The sequence below is a fragment of the Grammomys surdaster genome, unplaced genomic scaffold (genome assembly GCF_004785775.1).
Source record: "Grammomys surdaster isolate TR1022 unplaced genomic scaffold, NIH_TR_1.0 185, whole genome shotgun sequence".
Classification (NCBI taxonomy): Eukaryota; Metazoa; Chordata; class Mammalia; order Rodentia; family Muridae; genus Grammomys; species Grammomys surdaster.
In genome coordinates this window covers 2850463-2873194 of record NW_021604630.1, presented here as the reverse complement: position 1 = coordinate 2873194, position 22732 = coordinate 2850463, and the positions used below count along the sequence as shown (strand labels likewise).

Sequence of the window (22732 nt, the reverse complement as noted above, 5' to 3'; positions counted from 1 at the left end):
TGTGTCCCTCCTCCATCTCTCTCTGCACTGTGTCCCTCCTCCATCTCCTCTCTCCACACAGTATCTTCCCATCATCCTTCTCTTCTCCCTCTCTTCTCCTCCCCTTCTTTCTCCTCATCACTTGAGCCTACTACTTGGAGTTTCTTTATTTCTCCTCTGCCTGGAATGGGCTCCACCAACCCATTTCTACTCTTTCATATTTTCTCTAACTGCTCTCATCCCCACAGTGACAATCCTGGTTTAGAACTGCATGGCTATGCTGTTCTAGATCCATGCTCTTTGCTTTTGCCTCTTTGCCTCTGATTGAGAGATATCCCTTCTTAGCCACAGCATGCAGAATGATCTCCTTTTAATAAAACCTGGAGTCTGAGCAATGTACACAGATGATTTAAGAATGAGCAAGCCATAGTTACTGGAGGAAGCATTCTGTAAACATTCTCAGTGAATCCAGTAGAAAAACAGGGCATCTCCCTGATAGATAGCAGCGTCATGAATGGAGGTAAGTATAAAACTTCCTGCTCTTTAGACCGGGCCTTCCTTAGAGCCCTGTCATCACCCTGACCCCCTGCTTCCTGCTATGCAATGGCTGATCTGGAGGTTTGGGTGTGGCTTTCAGTGAGATGGCTTGGCCTTGGTTCTCACACTTAAAAGGTGGCCCGTGCCTTTCAAACCATCATACTCCCCTTTTGTGTTCTTGGTTGTGTTCCTCGTCATCCATCATACGGTATAAGCCAACACATAGGATCCCAAAATTATCCAATGAGCCACAGAACAGCTGTCCAAAGGTTTTTCTTGGCTGGGAAGAAAACAGAATGGCAGGTATTTGCTAAGAACTTTAATCAAACAGTTGCAAGAACTTACTTGAGTTTTGTTTGCTGGCTATTTGCTGTAGACGTCTAGAAGACCTGGCAGCCATTCCTCTGCTTGTGGTAGCAATGTAAGGTGGGCACATTCTTATCTCCTTGTACAAAGTTCAAGTCTAAGTGGATAAAGGACCTCCACATAAAACCAGATACACTGAAACTAATAGAAGAAAAGGTGGGGAAAAGCCTCGAATACTTGGGCACAGGGGAAAAGTTCCTGAACAGAACACCAATGGCATATGCTCTAAGATCAAGAATTGATAAATGGGACTTCATAAAATTGCAAAGTTTCTGTAAGGCAAAGGACACTGTCAATAGGACAAAACGACAACCAACAAATTGGGAAAATATCTTTACCAATCCTTCATCTGATAGAGGTCTAATATCCAATATATACAAAGAACTCAAGAAATTCGACTCCAGACAACCAAATTACCCTATTAAAAAATGGGGTATAGAGCTTAACAAAGAATTTTCAACGGAAGAAACTCGAATGGCCGAGAAGCACCTAAAGAAATGTTCAGTTTCCTTAGTCATCAGGGAAATGCAAATTAAAACAACTCTGAGATTCCATCTCACACCAGTCAGAATGGCTAAGATTAAGAACTCAGGTGATAGTAGATGCTGACGAGGGTGTGGAGAAAGAGGAACACTCCTCCATTGTTGGTGGGACTGCAAGATGGTGCAACCACTTTGGAAATCAGTGTGGTGGTTCCTCAGAAAATTGGACATAGCATTACCTGAGGATCCAGCTATACCACTCCTAGGCATATACCCAGAAGATGCTCGGACATATAACAAGGACATATGCTCAACTATGTTCATAGCAGCCTTATTTATAATAGCCAGGAGCTGGAAAGAACCCAGATGTCCTTCAACTGAGGAATGGATTCAAAAAATGTGGTATATTTACACAATGGAGTATTACTCAGCTATTAAAAACAATGAATTCGAGAGGTTCCTAGGTAAATGGATGGAACTAGAAATTATCATCCTGAGTGAAGTAAGCCAATCACAAAAGAACACACATGGTATTCACTCACTGATTATTGGATATTAGCCCAGAACCTTGAAATGCCCAAGATGCAACTCACAGGCCACATGAAGCTCATAAAAAAGGAAGACCAAGTGGGGGTGATTCAGTTCTTAGAAGGAGCAACAAAATACTCAAGGGAGCAAATATGGAGACAAAGAGAGGGACAGAAACTGAAGGAGGGGCCATTTGAAGACCTTTCCACCTGAGTATCCATCCCATGTGCAGTCACCAAAGGTAGATGCTGATGTGGAAGTCAGGAAGTGCATGCCGATAAGGGCCTGATATGGATGTCTCCTCAGAGGCCTTCAAGAGTCTGACATATTCAGAGGCAGATGCTCACAACTAGCCATTGAACTGATTATGAGGTTCTCAATGGAGGAGTTAGAATGAGGACTGAAGGAGCTCAAAGGGTTTGTGGCACCATGAGGAAAGCAACAATACCAACCAACCACAGCTCCCAGGGTCCTAACCACCAGCCTGGGAGCACTTATGGAGGGATCCAGGGCTTCAGCTGAATATGTAAGAGTGGAGGGCCCTGCTGGGCACAGGTGGAAGATGAGATCCTTGACCTCATGAAGGCTGGACACCCCAGGGGGTGGGAATTTTGAGGGTGGGGAGGTGGGAGTGGGGGGGTAGGTGGGGGTTACATCCACGGAGAAGGAGGAGGAGGGGTAAGGGGATGGGGGGTTCCCGGGTGGGTGGGGGATGGGGTAAGGGGATAACATATGAAATGTAAATAAAATATCCAATAAAAAAAAAAGAAAAAAGAAATAAAAAGAAGTGTATGACTGGTTTCAAACCTTTATCGCTTTAGCGTTCTGGTTTTCTCTAGAGCCTCTGGTGGGTGTAGCCTGTGACACATGCCCCTGAACATTCTTTTACTGTTGATATTTTGGCCACCATTAAGAATTATTAATACGCAGCAGGTTCAAAAATTCAGTTTTAGGGGTAAACTTCAGGGAATCTCAAGCACCTGGGCTCTAAAGCTACGACCAGCAAGGTCACAAGTCAAAGGAAGTGGCAAATAGGTTAGATACACCCAGAGAGATGCTGTTCACTTCTGTGATTCCTCAGGGAAAGATCAAGATCTCTGAGGACAGAAGTACAGGACAATCAATTGGCTGTTGTCCTGGTACAACAGGAGGTGCGGTAGCAGCTTCCTGGGCCTGTCCCTGACTCACTGCTCAACTGCAGGTGAGCATCCCAGAACCACGTGAATGCAGATGGTATTTGCATCTGGAATTCACAGGCTCGGAACACACAGGGGGCACGCCCATTTTGGCAGTGTGGTGTGTTGAGCCACGCATTTAGAGGTCTGAGGAGCACATTTCTCTGAAGGGAGCTCTGCTGATACCCGGTGAATCTACAAAAGATAGTCTCCTTGTCCAGCTGTGCCCTGACTGTAACACTGGACAACCAGATACAGGGTCAGTCAAAGCTCAAACAAAAAGCGTAATACTGAGGGGCAGATTGCTGGTGAGGAGGCCACACTCTACTCCGGTTCCTGAATGCAGAGATGACCCATTGGAAGTTGCCCAATGTGTTATCTTGTTATAGTCTACCAGCTCCTCAGGCTAAGAAAGCGTCAGCGTATTCTATTGAACCAGTGGCATCCTTAGACCAGCCACCGAGTTCTGCCTAATTCCAGCTAGCCTGACCAGAACTCCTTAGCATTCCAGGTAGTGAGGCAACCTTGAGAAGCTGGACCACACTCCTTAGCTGGACTCCGTGCTGTGACACGGTTCAAACTATGACGCCCTCGGGTAAGCCTCAGGGTTGTTTGTTTTTTGTCTTGTCTGTTAAATGAAATTAGTTACTTAACTTGTGCCATCCCTGGACAGATTAAATCCAAAAGACTAAAATAGATACAGAGGAGATCTAGGACTTCTAGATCCTAGAAGGCTGAAGTCATGTGACAACAGTCTTACTGCTGCATTGTCTCATGACAAGGTGAAAGGGCAAGAGATGTCCCTGGCGGGAGAGAAGGGAGGAGTCCAAGCCCACCTTGTACTGAAAACCCACTCCTGCTAGTGACTTCTAATCATCTTTTAATAATCACCCTTCAACATGACTGTATGAGTTTCCAATATGGGACCTATAGGGGACACATTCAGACGTGTTGGGCCTCTCAGATGCTGCTTGCATCCTCAGCTGGAGGGTGCAGAAAGCAATGGCTTCTTCTACCTCTTGAGATTGTCGTACAGAATAAACACAACCGATGAAAAAGTTCTGTGTGCAGGAGCTCTGAAGTTATAGTACTGTATTGTATTAAATATTTACTAATTCTTATTTCTAGGTTGTCAGTCATCTATGAACCCAAGCAACCTGTTTCCAGAAACTCAGAGAGTTAAGGAAGTAGGAAAATGTATTATACTAAAGAGCAGACTCACCTTAATGTCTGACAGAATGGTTTCGTCTAAAGAGAGAAGTCCCAGCTTACACCGCGTCCTCCCAGACAGTAATGAGGCATAGCCCTCACTTGTCTCATATGGCTTCTCCTTAATCAAATACTGTTCCAGCTGAGAGCTTATGCCTCCAGTCACTAGCATCTGAAGTAATTCCAGGACATGGTAGTTGTAGAATGACTGGAAAGCAAGGGCAAGCCGTGTGTGAGATTACAAGGGTCAACACACTAATTGGACAGACGTTAGGACACAGAGGTTTAGTGAGTATCACCATGTGAAACAGTCCTGATGGCACAGAACACTGCTTTTCACTGTCACCATCAAAATTTCGAGTTGGCAGTTTGGGTAGGGAGGTGGGTCAGTCAAAGCAGGGAGAACAAAACAGCGGGGTGGGTCTCATTTCTGTGGAGTAGACACTGAAAAATGAGTAAGAAAACTGACATCCCAGAGTCCTCTCCCTCCTTAAGTGACAAGCCACAATACCCTACGGATTATCAATGTACATTTGTGGAATGTCCATATAACTAATGAGACAGCTTTTTCCTGAAGTTTGCACTGACGTTGTTGTCAATTATTCTTGAGGTCTTTTGGATGGGAATCTACTGACGTTCCGAATAATGACCTATTTAAAGCTACACAGCGGTGTTACTCAGAAACACATGGAGTTCCCATAGTTCTTTTCAGCAATAACGGTTGCAGATGTAAGAAAGTGGAGCTGTAGAATCTCTGGTGTCTTAGTCCCGATTGTATTGCTGTGAAGAGACACCGTGATCAAGCCAATGCATATGAAAGACAGCACTTAACTGTGGGCTGGCTTACAGTTTCAGAGGTTAGTCCATTATCAGGTAGGGATAATGGCAGGGAGCATGGTGACTCCAGGCAGGCATGGTGCTGGAGAAGCAGCTGAGAGTTCTACATCCTGACCCATAGGCAGATAGACACACCCCGGGTGACATACTTCAGCAAGGCTACACCTATCAATCCTTTTAATTCTTTCAAATAGTGCCACTCTTTGATGACTAGATACTCAAATGTATGAGCCTACAAGGGCCATTCTTATTCAAACCAGACATCTTTCATCCATGAATCCAAAAGAGGGACTGGGGACAAGTTCTCATACTAAAACAAGCTAGAGTGTGAACAGTCTGAGGGTCTGAGGTGTCTTCATAAACTGCCTTCTTCAGAATCTCGGCCACAGTCTTTCTTAAATAGTAGGTTTTCTCAAGCTGACTGAATGTGAATTTTCAAAGTGTTTTATTTACTGATTATTTTTTTTTTTAGGTTGACAGAACCTAAAAAAAAAAAAAAACAAAACAAAACCTAGGAATGGGTTTCATGATGGCATCTGTGTATGTCTGTGTCTTTATATTTGTTCCCTCGTCCTCCTGTCTCTACCTCTCTCCCCATGCACTGCCATTATCCAGTCTATTCCCTTATTCCCCAGTTAGTCTTTAATTTCCTGTTACATATTCTATTACTCTGTACATTCTCCAAAGCCCTTAAATATCACTCTCCACTCTCATGATGGTTTCATGACCTAAACATACACACACATACATACATACACACACACACACACACGCAAATAAAAACATCACACACTAATTTTCAGACTCAATACATGATTTCTCTGTGTAGCCCTGGTCATCCTGAAACTCACTCTGTAGACCTCACTGTCTTTGAACTCACAGAGATCCACCTGCCTCTGTTGCCTGATGCAAGTTTTTTTTTTTAAATAATAAAGTTCATTCAAAGTTTTTTTCCCCTGTGTATGTATGTGTAAAGGGTACATACACACATGTGGGTGATGGTCCATGTTCCTGTGTAAGCGTAGAGGCTCAAAGGAGGAACAGTCTGTATTTCTATCACTCTTGACCTCATACCTTGGAAGGGAGGCGTGGTCTCTCATTGCCCCAGGAGCTGTATGGCTTTGACTAGTCAGAAGCTGGCAAATTCTCCTGTCTCCTCACCATCAGGAGTGCAGGGGTCGACACTCAGCCCTGTCTCCTCCCATCAGGAATGTGGGGATCCACACTCAGCCCTGTCTCCTCACTATCATGAGTTCGGGGATCCACACTCAGCCCTGTCTCCTCACCATCATGAGTTCGGGGATCCACACTCAGCCTATCATGCAGATGCTGAAATTAAACTCTAGGCTCTGCAGTTGCACAGGAACTCATAACCACTGAATCATGTTCCAGCCAGAGTTTTAAATTGGGGGGAACCCTCCACCCTGATTCCCATAGAGTCTGCAGAAATTTACATTTCTGGAAGCTCTGGATAAGGCCCGCCATTCTCTCCACCAGGGCCAGCCTTTGCTGTCATTCCCAGAACAAGACAGAGATTGAGAACAATTTAGCCTTCACTTCCCTGGAGGGAAGGATTTTAGAACCAGATACTCTACATTGTGGTTTTTATTTTATCATTTTTTTCACTTCTTACATTTATATTTTTTTTTCTTAAAATGCTGATGTTCTTACTAACGTTCTTTCATCCGGCTGACTTTGAGTACATCTTTCTGACTCTGCTGTCCAGCCTGCTGGTGTTGTTCTTGGTGCCGTCTCCCACCCAAGGGCCCGGTGTCGGACTCATCTGCCATTTGTCTTCTCCTTCAGGACGTTACTGAAAACCCTTGAGCCCTCATCTGGAATTTTACCTATTCGGTGTATTGAGTTCAGTTGATGAATTCCTGTGTGGCCTTGCGCTCTAGTGCTTGCGCTTTCGGTTTGCACATGTTTTGGAGGCTGAGGAGAGACAGTCGGATTTCTGTGATGTTCAAGGCCAGCCTGGTCTATAAAGTGAGTTCCAGGACAGCCAGGACTACAGAAAGAAACCCTGTTTTAAAAACCCAAAAAGAAAGAAACAAAGGAAGGAGAAAACCCAGTTTTGTTGTCTATGAGAATGTCAAGGATAGGTATCACCTTAGTAGGGAAGGACAGAGAAAGGACCCCAAGAAACGGGACCAGGAAATGAGTAAGCATCGCTGTCCTCATCTCCCCAACAGAGCAGACTTCAAGTCAAAACCAATCAGAAGAAATAACGGACACTTTACCCCAGTCAAGGGAAAAATGAATCAAGAGGGCATTACAATCCTAAACAGGTATGGACCAAACTCTGGCATACCCAATTTCATAAGAAGTGTGCTATTGTATTTCAAACACACACTAGTCCCAACTCAGCAGCAGTGGGCAACTTCAATACCCCACATTCAATACTCCACAGATATCTGTGGTAGTTGTCTGGACAACGAACAAAAAGAATCATCTGAAGTAAATCAAACCATATATTAAATGGTTCTAACTGACAGAGTAATCTATCCAAGCACCAAAGAGCATAAAACTGACTCAGTACTCCAGGGAAGTTCCTCTAAAATAGACCACATACTGGGTCACAAAGCAAAGGTCAACAAGCACATAAAAACTGAAATAAATCCATGTATCCCATGTGTCCAAAATACAATAAACATCAACAGCAAACAAACCTCGAGTAACTACACAGACTCACAGGGGTTAAACACTCATTACTCAGTGATGAAGAGTACACCAAAGAAGAAACTGAGAAACTAAAACTTCCTGGTACACGAACCACTAAAGTTAACCAACTGAAACCTAGAAGCAATTGGTACCACTTGTAACTCTAGCTCCAGGGGATCTAGCACCCTCTTCTGGTCTCTGTGGGTACCTGCACTCACATGCACAGACCCCTTATCCCAACAGGTACACATGTTTAAGAAATATCGTATTTTGGGCTGGAGACCTAGTTTGGCTGTTAGGATTTCCTACCCCAGCCACACATCATTGCAGTTTAATAGGTGGAACAGAAGGCACCAGGTGGGTGTCTAGTAGCTCGAGACTCAAGCTAGCCTCCTTGGCATAAGGATGACTCTACATTGCTGCCTGTGCCCTTATCTGTTTACCCAAGATGCAGTTTTAAGCTGAACCTGTAGTACTAAGGGACATTAAGGGTTAGCTGATGGCCAGTGTTGCTTTTGACCTCATGTGACAAACACTGCTATAGACCACACTTTCATAAAAGGCTTTGTCTCTTTCCTGTAGACTTCACCATGGGCTTTATAATACCTCTTCTAAGGTTTTATGTAGCCTATTTCCCCCACCCCACCCCCAGGATGATGTCAATCTCTTCCACTGACTAAAGCCCATTGTTACAATAGATAAAAGCCCGTTACGTAGTACTCAGACTATACAAGACCAAGTTCACATAGGGAGTGACTGGAGGCATGACTGAGCCTCGGTGCCAACATCTAGTTCCAGACTATATAAAAATGAGTCTCCCAGGACGGCTTATGTTATACACTGTTTCATAAAATTTCTACTGTTCCAACACCTTTCCATCTATCCTGATAGGCATGGTTACAAAATATCCCTTGAAAAGCCATGTGTGGACTCAGTGTAACTCAGTGCAGCACTGTTAGTGCGAGAGTGAATGTGTGTAAGTGTATGTGTGTGATGTATGTGTAAGAGAATGTGTGTGAGAGAGGAGGGAGAGAGTGTATGTGTGTGAGTATATGTGTGTGTGAGAGAGAGAGTGTGAGTGTGAGAGAGAGAGTGAGGAGTGTAACTGTGTGAGTATATGTGTGTTTGATGTGTGTGTGCAAGTGTATATGTGTGGGAGAGAGGATGGAGAGAGTTGTATGTGTGTGAGTATATGTGTGTATGTGAGAGAGAGAGTGTGTGTGAGTGTGAGAGAGAGAGTGAGGAGTGTAACTGTGTGAGTATGTGTGTGTTTGATGTGTGTGTGTGTGTGCAAATGTATATGTGTGGGAGAGAGAGTGTGTGTGCATATGAGTGCAGTGCTGTCAGTGCTGTTAGGTGGTGGGACATTAGTTATGGGATATCCTTCTCAATCAAGAGCCCATTCTTGTGGATGATGACAAACTGACTCATTTGTGGGTGTTCCACGCTCATAACGACCAGGGACGATCTGCGGCCTAATTGTATCTGAAGAGAACAGAGAACTACAACCCATCATCTACACCTCTCTTTTCTGCAGGTCAAGCTGTCGACAGTCACTGTCTGCCTCCTTTGCTGCTTTAATTGTTAAAAAGTTAACTGACACGTTGGTGAGATCCAGTTACACAATGCTAACAAGAGTAGCTCAGAAAAAGAATCTGACTTGATTGTCTTCAATGCAAATAGGTCTGGCTTGGCCAGGGGTTAATGTTGCTCACCCTTCAGGAACTTGATAGCCTGTCTCTGGTTTCATCTAGTACCAAGGTAGAGCTATCTGAGAGATCAGTGTGGTTTTTGTGATGTTCCCTGTGGCTAAAGGGAACAGAGCCATGTACGTCCCTCAGTACTGAATAGCGCTGAGGGCGTGGAGAGACTGTGCACGTCCAACTATGCTCTACTGTATGTGTGAACTGCCTTGGGACAACCATTCAGTTCAGGAGCAATGCCTTCTCTATGGGGAACTGCAGAAAGCAGAATGTTTATCAATCTTTCCTCAGAGCCTTGTGCATTTAAGACCTGCATTTTGATATTTGGTCTTCTCATAACCTTCTCTTGAAAAGTCCCAGAGGAAGCAGTCTGAGGCGGTGGCTCGCACTGTCTCCTTTCAGGAGTTCCCAAAGTCATCCTAAATGGCTGCACACTGATTCTCTGGGTCTGAGACAATTCCTCAGATGCCCAGAGTATGCTCTTACCTTACACCTGCCTGGAACATTCTTCTCCAAAGCCCTGAGTGGTGTCCACCCTCCTCCAGATTCTGATGTGCATGTGTCTTTTCAGAATCCCCTTCCCAGGTCATAACCATAACTGACGCCCTTTCCCTACACTTCTTATTTCCTATCTCCCCTGACTTTTGCCCTTCTATACATTCTTTCTATGTCACTAGTGACCCATATTTAAGTCAGTCACTGCTACACCCTTGCACAGTGACCAGCACAGTGTAGGTGCTCATTTTCTCTTTCAGAGTGGACTCTACTTATGGGATTCCTGTAATGGATGCGTCACCTGCTCACTGCCAAAGAACTACTGAGCCATCACCAAGTGCTTAAAATGAATCCCAAGAGAGGGACAATGCATGAGATTTGGCTTAGACCTGAAAAATCTCACATTTGCACCTATCAGGAGCCATCACAGGACAAGCTAATAACTAGCAGGTGATCTTCCTGAAATAACTTCACTTTTGATTATATCTACGATGAAGCTCCAACAGGCAAGGCCCAGGAATAAATCATTTAGAAAAGATTCCTGCTATCAATATGCTTTTCCTGTTATTATTAAACATATATGACAATCACTAGGTAATAGCTTGACATTTTTGAGCAGATATCTGCAGATCCACGAAGATGTACTGTCTTGTAGTGATGCTATATAGACAAATAGATGACTTCTTTAAGTCTTAGTGATTATCCTATAAGAATTCCTAAAATTATATCAGTGATTATTAAGCTTTTTTTATAGTGGGACTGCTATTAGATCCTTTTCTGATAGTCAAAGCTGCAATGACAGTCTCCCATGTGTCACCAGTTAATTGCTTCTAGTTAGTAACCAGACTTTCTACTACTCAGAGTACATTCCAAGAGGTTGTAAAACAATTAAACAAAGGTAATAAAACTAACGATTTATTATAGGTGCTAGGACAAAAGATAGAATATCGACTGGATTTATCTATACAAAACTAGACTAATAACTTAGTTATGTTTTTGAACTTTCAATGAACCTGTGGAGTCGTGACAGGTGATGACTGTTTAACCAAATAATTAATCGTAATGGATGTGCATGTAAACATTCTCTGTTGTAAACTTCTCTTTCAATTTATGATTTAATTTTATGTGTGAACTTGTGATGAGCTTTTTACCATGCGATCATGTATTCTGAAAGATGTACAAGTGCTGAGGACAAAGAAAAGAGTCAGAGGAACTGAGCTGAGGAGGACTTTTTAGACAGAACTGAACTCAAGAAGAACTTAAAAGTATAGGCATGAGCTTTGTTGTAACATCACAGGAGGAGGAGAGAGCAAGATTAGAAAGAGTACGCAGAGTGGAATAACTTAGAAACTATAGGTAACATAAAAAAAAACTAAGAAAGCAATATGCAGAATGCAGAGGGAAGGAAGAAGCTGCAGAGAGAGCAGAAGGAGCAGGCAGGCTTCTCCTGACCATGGAATGGGACAGGTCTTTTCTTATTAGCAAGGCAGGCTTAGTCTTACTAAGGAGGACAAAGCTTTCTTCTTACAGACTTGAGTTTAATTCATTTAGCATTAAAAGGGCAGAAGCTTTTACTTTCTCTATGCAATAAACACTGGAGCTCAGTTTTCATCCAGAATGAGAATGAGTGAGTTCTTTCCACATTGATGCTTGGTCTTTTGCTCCAAATGCATATGTAAGTATGTATGTAAGTGTAATTATGAGAATGTATGCAAGCTGGACCCAACTGGTTTGAATGGAAATGTATAAATGCACATGCGTGAATCTGTATATCAATTTATGTGAGTTTATACGTATTTGCTTATGTAAAAGTTTTTCCTTCTGTGAGTGGTAGTTTCTTCTCCTGGTTCAGTAGAAATTTATTGCTCCTAAGAAAAGAGTGAGAGAAAAATTTTCCCCTGCCCTGCTTAGGATCGTTCCACTTTCCCCCCCTTTTTTAGAGAGCTTTCATAGGAAACTTTTTAAAAATTAGAAATAAATGCTATAATCACTTTTCAAAGTGTTCCCTTTTCTTCCTGGAACTTCCGATTAGCAGGCTCAAAGTTAGGGCCTCGGAAGTTCCTACTGAGAACAAAGGCCACATTACATAATCCCCTGCTATTAGGGTACAGGTGTCAATCACCTAAGCCAGCAGCTTTTTATCCCTCAGCTAGAACAAGAAAGTTTTTAGGACTTTTTAGAAGTTATCATCAGCATTTCAATATAGTTAGAGAGCTACAACATCCAGAGACCCTCAATCTTTTTTTTTTGTTTGTTTTTTGTTTTGTTTTTCGAGACAGGGTTTCTCCGTGTAGTTCTGGCTGTCCTGGAACTCACTGTGTAGACCAAGCTGGCCTCGAACTCAGAAATCCGCCTGCCTCTGCCTCCCAAGTGCTGGGATTAAAGGCGTGCGCCACCACCGCCCGGCAAGAGACCCTCAATCTTTAAAGCTACATCATAATCCTACTCTGTGCACAGTCTTTACTCTCTCCAGGCCTGGAGGCTCCTGGCACCTACCCAAGCCCAACCCTTTTCCCTCGAAAGGCCTGCGTCCCTTTATGGAGATTTCTACATGAATGACAGGGCTCTACGTGATCTACAGAGCTCTGACACCAAGGAGCCTGGTCAGCTTGGACGAATGTGAAGATCCAAGTTTGGTCCCTCTGGTGATTTGAATATGCTCAGCCCATGGGAAGTGCCACTATTAGGAGGTGTGGCCTTGTTAGAATAGGTGTGGCCTTGTTGGAAGAAGTGCATCTTTGTGAGTGAGGGCTTTGAGGGCTCCTCCTAGTGCTCAAGCTCTGCACCCCGTGGAAGACACTCTTCCTAGCTGCCTTCAGGTCAAGATGTAGAACTCTCAGCTCCTTCTCCAGCACCATGTCTGCCTGGATGCTGCCATGCTTCTCACCGTGATGATAGTGGACTGAACCTCTGAATCTGTAAGCCAGCCCCAATTAAATGTTGTCCTTATAAGAGTCGCCTTGGTCATGGTGACTCTTCATAGCAATGGAAACCCTAACTGAGGCAGTCCCCATCCCCCAGGCATCTGGGATCCCTGCACCAGGACTGTAATCTTGAAAATGTGAAAATCTGAAGTGATGCCTGTAGAGTTACCTTTTTGGGAAATTTTTAAAAGGGGATTAGAACAGTGAGCTGTGGCCTCTCCATGAGGGGCTTGCTCCTGGGGTGGGAGGGGGGAACTCTGGTGCATCAGCACCTACCGTAGCCAGGAGAGAATCCAAGAAGGTGCCTGAAAAGACAGCACCCGTGGAGAAAGACGTGCTGAGATGCAAGCTATTTCCTTTGATCGCTGCACCCATCTGCTCAATAAAGTGGATGTTGGCGGGATTCTCTGCAAGACAACAAGATTGAAAGGCAAGGCCAGTGCACATGGCAAATGAGAGATTGCTGCCTGCATTCCTAAGTTCATCTCTCTGGCAGACCAAAGCTCTGAGGGGGGGAGTGTCCCATGGACTTTTCTTCCTTTCATCCCATAGAAGTCACTCAGTAAATCGCTTGTCACACAACCAGGGAGAGCTATTTGAGCCAAGAGTTTGTGTTTAAAAGGCTGTGGGGCTGAAAAAGACAGCTCAGCAGTTAAGAGCATTGGTTGCTCTTCCAGAGGACCTGGGTTCATTTCCCAGCATCCCACATGGTGGGATACGACTGTCTGGAACTCCAGTTCCAGGAAATCCTACATTCTTTTGGCCTCTGTGAGCCCCGGGCATCTGCCTGATACACAGGCATGCAGGCAAAACACCCATACACAGTAAATTAAAATAATAATAAAAATTAAAATGAGAAGCTGGGCATGGTAGTTTATCTTTATAGTTCCAGTGCTGGGAAAAAAAAAAGAGGCAGATGGTTGGTCCCTGGGCTATTTGACCAGCCACATTAGCTCATTTGGTGAGTTCCTGGCCAATGACAGATCCTGTCACAAAAAGCAAAGCGAGATGTGGAGGGTCTTAGAGGGTAAAATCACTTGCTGCCAAGCTCGTTGACCTGAGTTTGATCCCTGGGACCCATGTGGTAAAAGGAGAATTCCAACTGTTCCCTGTTGTCCTCTAACCTATACATATACACACTATCTGACTTTGTCTTAGTTCTGCTGGGTCATTTAAATCAGTGGCCTCAAAATTCTTCCGCATTCTTCCTTAGGTGGCATATGCTATACCAAAGCCAGACCTGAAGCTCCCGTTTCAACCCGACTCTTTCCAGCAAAGAAGAGCAAAGACTGAGCAGTCAGCAGGCGACTTGTTAGCTAACATGATGACGGCTGTCTATTTCCGGAATGTCTTTGGCTGTGGTCCCTGCCGAGTAGTTGGACATACCTCATCTGCCCACCACCTTCATTTACCGTTTTCTCTAATTATACACTTAATGTATCTTAGAAGTTAGAGATGGTTAAAATGGAAGATATACATTAAACTTGCAGCCATCTAGTTTCAAGGTGGTTGCAAGTTGATTGGCAGATACTTGATCGGATACTTAGAACAGGCTTCCATGGATGACATCTTCAGCGGGGTAGAAGCCTAAGGGGGCATCCAAACAACCCCCAAAAGGTTTCTGGGACCCATTCTGGTTCCTTAATCCCCTGGCTGTGTATCTAGAAAGAACTTGAAATGCACCATAAAGGTTTCTCCCTTAAATATTCTGCTTGAAACACAACTTACTCAGTTCAGTGAGAATGGGGATTTGCTGGTATCTTGCCTTCCCATCAAAACTACCAAACGTAGATGATGTGTTTGCTTCTACAGACAACAAAGAGACAACAAGCATAAATAAACGGCTCATAAAACTTAAGTCAGATGTGCAGTAACTCCATGTGACCCAATGCTTTATCTCAGCAAAGTTACTTGCTGGTCCAAATCCCAAATTCCATTCCGTATTAATAAAAAAAAAAAAGTTATAATTTCCCCTTGACATCTACAAAGATTGGAGCCCCTGTAAATACCAATCTTTGGATGCTCAAGCCCCTTTTTAGGAAACACCATAGTCATTTGCATATCACCAAAGCACATTCTCCCAAGGACCTCGCGTTACCTCAGATGGGCGATAATTCCTAATGCAGTGTAAATGGCTACACTACTGAGGCTTAGAGAACAGCAAGGTAAGGTCTGTAAATGTTTAGATGTTTCATATAGATGGACTTTTCCTTTGAATACCTTCTGTCTCTGGCTGGGTTGAATCAACGGATGCAGAACCTTTGACCGAAGATTGACTGGATGACTGTATTTGGTCTCTTCTTTTTATGAAAGAGGGATGGTGTGTGTGTGTGTGTGTGTGTGTGTCTGAGAGAGAGAGAGAGAGAGAGAGAGAGAGAGAGAGAGAGAGAGAGAGAGAGAGAGAGAGAAAGAGAGAGGAGAGTCTCCAAGCAGTAGGGTATTAGTATTTGAAGACTATCTCAGCCAACAGCCATTTGGAGCCTCTTGTCACACTATTCTTATCAGAATTTTTAAGAAAGGAGTGAAGTGATGAGCTGCTGGTGCTGTTTCGTGAGCACCCTGGAGACCCTACCACAGGCTTCTACTCCTACTGCTATCTGCCAGTCAAGATCCTCTGGAGGACATTGTTTGTGTCTCCCTCGCTCTGACAGCCTGCCTCTATCCAGAATGCCTTGGCATTCTGTAACGAATGGTCTTTGATGGAAGAGGTAACGATCAGAGTCCTGCAGTATAAGAGACATAATTTTCACCCATGCTTAGATTATTTAGTTCACTGCCTAGGCTTGCGAACCCTGCAACGTAGCAGAGAGTAATCAGAGGTTTCCTGGAGACCCTTCAAGCTTCATGGGCCTGTCCAGGAGGTCTGGTGCTCTTAGAGATCCTTTGGCGAGCCCTCACTTCTGTCTACCTAACCCAACATCCTGGGGTGAACGTCTAAGGGGCAGTTAGTGTTGGCTTCCCGTGTGAGTTTAGCAGAATGTCTCGATGTGGAAGATCTCCTGGCTCTATCAAAGGCTCACCAGACCTGTGGAGGGTGTGTTTTGTGTACTGTGTATTCAAAAGCTGATTTCTGTACCCAGAGATTGGCTGGGTGCAGATGAGATTCTGGGGAAGAATGGCTGCAGTAGGACTTTGGAATTATCATTATTATGAAGCATCTTCTGACTTAGTATTTTGTAACACATTGCTCTCCAGCCCCTTCAGATTGGTCAAATAAAGCGCTGAACAACCTATAGCTGGGCAGGAGAGCAAGAGGTGGGACTTCCGTGACCAGAGAGAAGGAAAGGGTCTCAGGCGGGGACCAGGGGAGTCACTATTCGGAGACAAATGAAGAAGAGGTGCCAGGGCGAGACTAAAATGGCAGGTAAGGAGTACATGGCTGGGAAGTAGACCAGGCCAGCATTGTTGGGTTAGAATAGCTGAGTATCTGCCCAGCTATAGTGCCTGAAGCTTTTAATGAATAGAAAGGTCTTCACCTCATTGTTCAGAGCATAGAAAAGCCCCTGCTTTCACAGAAGACATGAGGGACAAACTTCCTCAGTCTCAGTACTACTGATCTTGATCTTGTGGGGCTGCCTATGCACTGAAAGCTGTGTGCGTGCCCTTAACCAACTAAACTCTGACAGCATCTCTCCAGTTATGACAAACAAAACTGTCACCGCTGGCCTAAAGAAATACAAAGAAGCCTGTCCACCATTCAACTGGTGCATTATGGGCCAACCTCTAGCTCCTGACAGAGAACCTAATACAACACAGGAAATCAGCATCTTTTTGCGGAATTAGTAAGAGATGGAAAATCATCAGCTATGAAAAACAGACAAACAAAAACAACATTTGGCGGAGCATGGTGTGCACACCTTGAACTTGAGCAAAGCAGGAGGCAGAGGCAGGTGGATCTCTGTGAATTCAAGGCCAGCCTGGCTTGCATAGTGAGTTCCAGGACATAGTGAGACAGTGTCTCAAAAAAAAAAAAAAAATTAAAATCCTTTTTTTAAAAAAATCTTTTTAACCTATAAAGGAAGTTAAGGTTTTAAAACAATAACTGAATACCATCCATAAGAATCAATGGTTACTGGTTAATATCTCTTATTGTCATAATATAGTAGAAGCTATGCATTCCAATATTAGCAAAATTTTATCCAATAACGAACAAAATTATTTTTCCAATAATAGCAAAAATAATGCCTCTTACATTTCAGTGAGTTTCTTTTTTCCTATTAAAATAAGAAACCGGTGTACATGAATTCTACTTAAGAGTGGACATAGGTTTTCATTTCACTAAGAATTCCAGAGGAAATAACTGGATTATTACTCCCATAGCATTGTCAGGAAATCTGAGACATCTGTTCTCATCCTTCTTCCTCCTCACAACTCAAGTATTTGTAGAGGCTCAGTTATCTTTCCTTCCCCCACTCCCTCCTAGGCTCTTCCTCTCTCAAGTTGTTCTGACCTGGATTTGGAGACACTGAGGCAGGACCGATCACCCGCAGGGACTGGATGTTGAGGGTAGCCATGATAGTCTCGGTGTCCACCAGAATCTGGCTGCTCAGTGCCTTGTAAGGGGTGGCTAAGATAACACACATAGAGCACTCCTCTATGTTGACTGCATGCAGATCTCCAGTATAGAGTGCTGATCCCTACGGAGAGAATTTCATGTTGTGAACGGAGTGTCAAAAGGCCATCGTGGTTCATGGTGCTGGGTCTTTCGGAGTGATGTAGTTTTTAGCTAACATCTCTGCTGGCTTGACTAAAATGTAGTTATCAGTTGTCTATTGTGCTGATCAATAATTACTACCTTACTGTGAAGTGAAGTCAAGGACCCCTCACAGAAGAGAAAGTTGGATGAGAGGATGGGGAAGAAAAATCTATTTTGATGCAGATGCAGGGGTGACACATGCCTTTACCTTCAGCACTCAGGAGGCTGCGGCAGGTTGGATCTCTCTGAGTTCACGGTCAGCCTGGTCTACAGAGAGAGTTCCAGGACAGCCAGGGCTACACAGAGAAACCCTGTCTCGAAAAACAAACAACAACAAAAAGTATTTGAGGTTTGGAGAGATGGCCTAGTGATTAGGAACACTAGCTGCCCTTCCAGAGGACCCAGGTTCAATCCCCGGCACTCACATAGGAGCTCACAACTGTCTGTAACTCCAGTTCCAGGCTCAGATACCCTCACACCAATGCACACGACATAAAAAATCCATTCTGACAACTCAAGTAAGAGAATGGCTTCTCTAGCCCAAAGTTCCAAAGTCCTTCCACAACACACCCCAACATGGCCAGATCTGTCACAGCAATACCCTGCATCAGCACCTAACACTGATCATTCCTAACACTCGCTAAAGCTGGAGACTTCTGGGTACCTTCTCTTCTGTTGTGCAGAATGAAACCGGGAGGAGCAGGGAACTTTATGGTGACTTTTTAAAAAATAAAATAAAATCCAATTTGCTTTTTAGAGAATCAGTATTTCTTAAACACTGCCAGTATTATTTCATTAAAAATTAAAATGCACTTCATAGTGCATATTATGGACTTTTTATCCAGGGAAATGGTGGCATAGCTTTGGATACAAACCTCTGAAAGTGAAATACAAATAGAACATCAGCAAGATACTACACACTCACTCTGTGATCTGTCTTGGCTCAATCTTCGCTTCTGTAACAGAATGCCACAGACTGAGTAATTTACAAAAAAAAAGAAATTCATTTCTCATAGTACTGGAGTCTAGGAAATCCAAGATGGAAGGACCAACCATACAAGGGCCTTCCTGCTGCATCTTAGTGTGGTGGGGGAACCACTTGGCACACACAGGACAGAGCCTGAGGCCAACTGCCCCTCTTATCAGGAGCCCATTCCCTAATCGGTTGTCCCCATTCTCAGAGGACAGCGTCACCACAGTCATGGGAGCAGAGTCCTCACACCCAATCACTTCCTTTAGGTCCCACCTCTCAACACAGTCACAGTGGAAAATGCCGTTCTGACCACAGGTCCATTTCGATGGAGACCCAGCCCCTCTCCATATCCTCCCTGTGGGGGCCCATGTGTGGCTGTGTTCTATGTAAGATGTGTCCAGAAGAGATGGGAAGGTCGGAGCCCAAAGGCCCAGCCAGTCAGCTCAGGTTTAACCATTATGGGAAAAGCAGACTCACACAGAAAAACAATCTCATTTGTACACAGACCATAAAACATGGCAGTCTGAACACAAATTCGGGAGCTGTAATGTCTGGATATAAATTCTGCTCACTTTATTCACATGCTCTATAATATTGGACAAGCTATCCACTTGGAAACCTACTGCTCCCAAACCTAGCATTCCACATCTTTATATTCTACCCCACCTGAGTATAAAAAAGTGAATATAGGTAACTGTTCAGCTGGCCTGTCACATCGTAGGTGCTATGTAACTGTAAGCTATAAATATCATTACTATATTACTAATACTAGTACCCTTAGCCTCATGTGATACTTACAGGCATAATGTGTATCTTGGGAAAGTTCCGGAGAAATCGCCATTCTCTCTGGAAGTATTCCAGAGCCCCAATAAAAACAATGTCCTTCAGCTCCTGCCGGGTGTAGTTGCTGGCTCTCAGGGGCATCACAAAATTCCGAAGCCCCACCAGGGTACAGTGGGCATCTCCAAACACGCATGCTACGATGTGGTTCCTAAACTCGTGTTTTGTCTTGTCGGTTCGTTTCTAAGGATACACATGCCAGTATCAGGTCAATTTTACAAACAAGGTAAGAGTTCCTTCCCACTCTAACACTCTAGATGCATCCAGAGCAGAACTTTTATAGACTAATAGAATCTTTCAACTGCTTATAAAAAATGGTGAGGTTGCTTATATAACTTATATAATGCTTATATAAATGGTGAGGTTGATATCTGCACCAGTTATATATAAGTTTTATATATATATATATATATATATATATATATATATATATATATATATCTCACAAATATACATACACATATATATGTATATATATATCATATAATATAGTATATGATTAAATTTAAAAAAACAGAGACTTCCAAGTACCATTGCTAAACTTATCTCTTCAAGAGAACCTGGGAAGTTACACTAAATTGTACATCATGTTGTAATATTCAATGCGTTCTCATAGTGAAATTGCCTTTTCATGTATCAAGAATGGTTGACTCTCGGTAAATTCATATGATTACATCTGATATACTGAACTGATTTGATAAATTCTTTACCAAGTCAAGGAAATTCATCATGAAGTTAAAACTTTAAGTTCTCTGATGTTCAGTTCTCAGCACCCACCTTGGGTGGCTCATAGCCTATAACTCCAGATCCAGGGGATCTGATGCCCTATTTGGGCCTCCATGGGTACCCACACACATGTGGTAGATGCATGTACACACACACAAACACACAGAGAGAGACACATACACAGTCAGAGAGATGTGCACACACACACACACACACACACACACACACACACACACGTGCTTAAATAAATCATATTTTAAAACTGCATTTGACCCCAAACATTTAATATAGTTCATGCTATTATCAACAGGCAAACTCTCTATTTCTCTAAATTGGAAACAAACCAGCAAGTAAAAGAGACATTTAGATTAGGATTTCCCCAGATTCTTAGTGACACATTAAAAACTACAGAGTTACTGAAGACATAGAGTGATTTCTTTCTGAGAACAGGCATCTCTTGTGACAGTGGGAAGTGACAAAGAGCTTGGTGACAATGTAGCAAGAGGCTTGACTTTGTATTCTGCCTGTCTTAGCAGTGTAAGTGAAACAACTCTTAACTTTTATGGCCTTCAATATCTCGAAATGTTCAAAGTTGAAAGTAAATCACTGTTCAACAGATGTTAATCAGCCTCAGTTTTTATTAAGCTCCTATATTGGGTATTTGTTTGCTAATTTAAAGTGTTTAATAAAGATATTTTATTATCTTATGTGTGTGTGTGTATTGCCTACATGTATGACTGCACTACATGTGTGTATTATGCCCACAGGCCAGAAGGGGGTGTTAGATCTCCTGGAACTGGAGTTATGGACAGTTGTGACTCCAGGAACATTAGATTGTAACTCCAGTTACATTAGTAACTGTAACATTCGATAGGTACTCCAGTCCTTTGGAGCAGCCAGTGTTCTTCACTGCTGAGTCATTGCTCTAAGGTGTGTGGTGTGGTGTGTGTGTGTGTGTGTGTGTGTGTGTGTGTGTGTGTTTTGAGGATAGCATCTCACAGGTAGCCTTGGCTGGCCTAGAACTCACTATACAGATTAAGCTGGCCTCCAACTCAGAGGTCCACCTATCTTTGTCTCCTAAGTGCTGGGGTTAAAGGTGTGCACTACTAACCCCTGCCCAAAGCTCAGAGATTTTTAAAAAGAGGACACTTGAATGTTGGTAGAGACTAAGTTAAATGTATTTAAATTTCACATGAGTGAAATCTACAGCCTATATACATAAAAAATTAGAATATTTCGATTTTATTTTTAAAATTTTATAAAATTATTTTATTATTTTATGTGTATGGGTATATTGTCTACATGTATGACTGTGTATTACATGTGTGTGTTGTGCCCACAGAGACATAATAAGAAAAAGAAACACTTCACATACCCACTTATTTGATAAAATCACTATGTACTAGAGGATACTGCTAGCTAACTAAATTGTCAAAACAACTGTTTAATCTGATTAGTTTTAATTCGAGTAATGAAGCCTCTATCGAAATCTGACGTAACATGCCTAAAGTATAGCAGTCGCTCTGCTGGGGAGAACTGAACAGTTAGAAGTAAGATCCATCGTGGACTCGGTCTACAGGCACAGCCTGGGAAGCCCCTTTCTCCAACTGACTATTGCAAACTCTTATCTCCCGGTTAAGATAGTTTGGTAGAAAATCATTTGTTCAAATTAATGTAAAATGAGTCCTTGACCTTTCTACAAGGAGAATCAAGTTCAAAGTCAAGTTTTTAACATCTAGGCATTTCATTCCTGGGGGAGGGGGAAAATCAAAGCCCTAAGCAATAATAAAAGCTATAGAAAATGACTCAGTATTCACTTTGAGCGCCATGCAGTCTATAACTAGCATTGTAAGGGAGGTATAAAGACTTGTTTTCGTGCTTAACAAGTATGATCTAATAAAAGTCCTCTCTCTCCCACCCCTCTACCCTCCCAAACCCCCGCTTCTCTTCAGTGTATCCATCTGGATCCAGCTTCTCGGCTTTTCTAAATCCCGCTTTCTGTTGAAAACACATCTGGCTACTGCTCCGTGGATATTTAACTTAGCATGGATAGAACTGCTCAGATACTGGTTTGGCAGCTGGAGGAGTGCTCCTGCTGCTGTGACAGCTCTGAGAGATTAGTGATTCTGATCAAATGAGGGCTCAGGTTTCATAAATATTGGAACATGTTCTGTCAGGATACTGGCAGTGAACCACCGAGGTGGGGTACAGGGGGAATGGTATGTGTACTTAAGTGCTTTTGGAAATCAAAGAAATAGTTAAAATTATTAGGTAGTCGTAGATGGAAAGAGTGTCTGCTTGAGAAAAGAACTACAATATCTGCAAGGCTTGGGGTCAGGGGTCAGGAGTCAGGGGAGGGGTCAGGGGTCAGGGGAGAGGTCAGGGGCTCAGGGGAGGCAGCGTTTAACAGATGTCTTTTTTTTTTTTTAGTTAATATGTTAAGCTGTAGATATGTACACTGAAGTAAATATGTTTATCTGGCACCTTTAGATTTGCTAGGTTTCAGGAAAACATTGAAGGAAGTAGTTATTTCAGATAAACCGCTCAAAGAAGGACCTCATAGGTAAAGCGGGGTGCATTTCAATCCCAGCAGGCTAC

The 22732-nt window shown here is 43.2% G+C and overlaps 1 protein-coding gene across 1 annotated transcript in view; it reads right to left on the bottom strand.

Annotated features, from left to right (window-relative positions):
* The window catches only part of Kcnu1 (potassium calcium-activated channel subfamily U member 1), an 82937-nt gene that overhangs the window by 2191 nt on the left and 58014 nt on the right, over positions 1-22732 (bottom strand). The window contains 6 exon segments of the mRNA XM_028768219.1: positions 672-796; positions 4290-4484; positions 13176-13306; positions 14628-14705; positions 17350-17536; positions 19367-19591. Of these exon segments, the coding sequence (XP_028624052.1) occupies positions 672-796; positions 4290-4484; positions 13176-13306; positions 14628-14705; positions 17350-17536; positions 19367-19591 (941 nt within the window).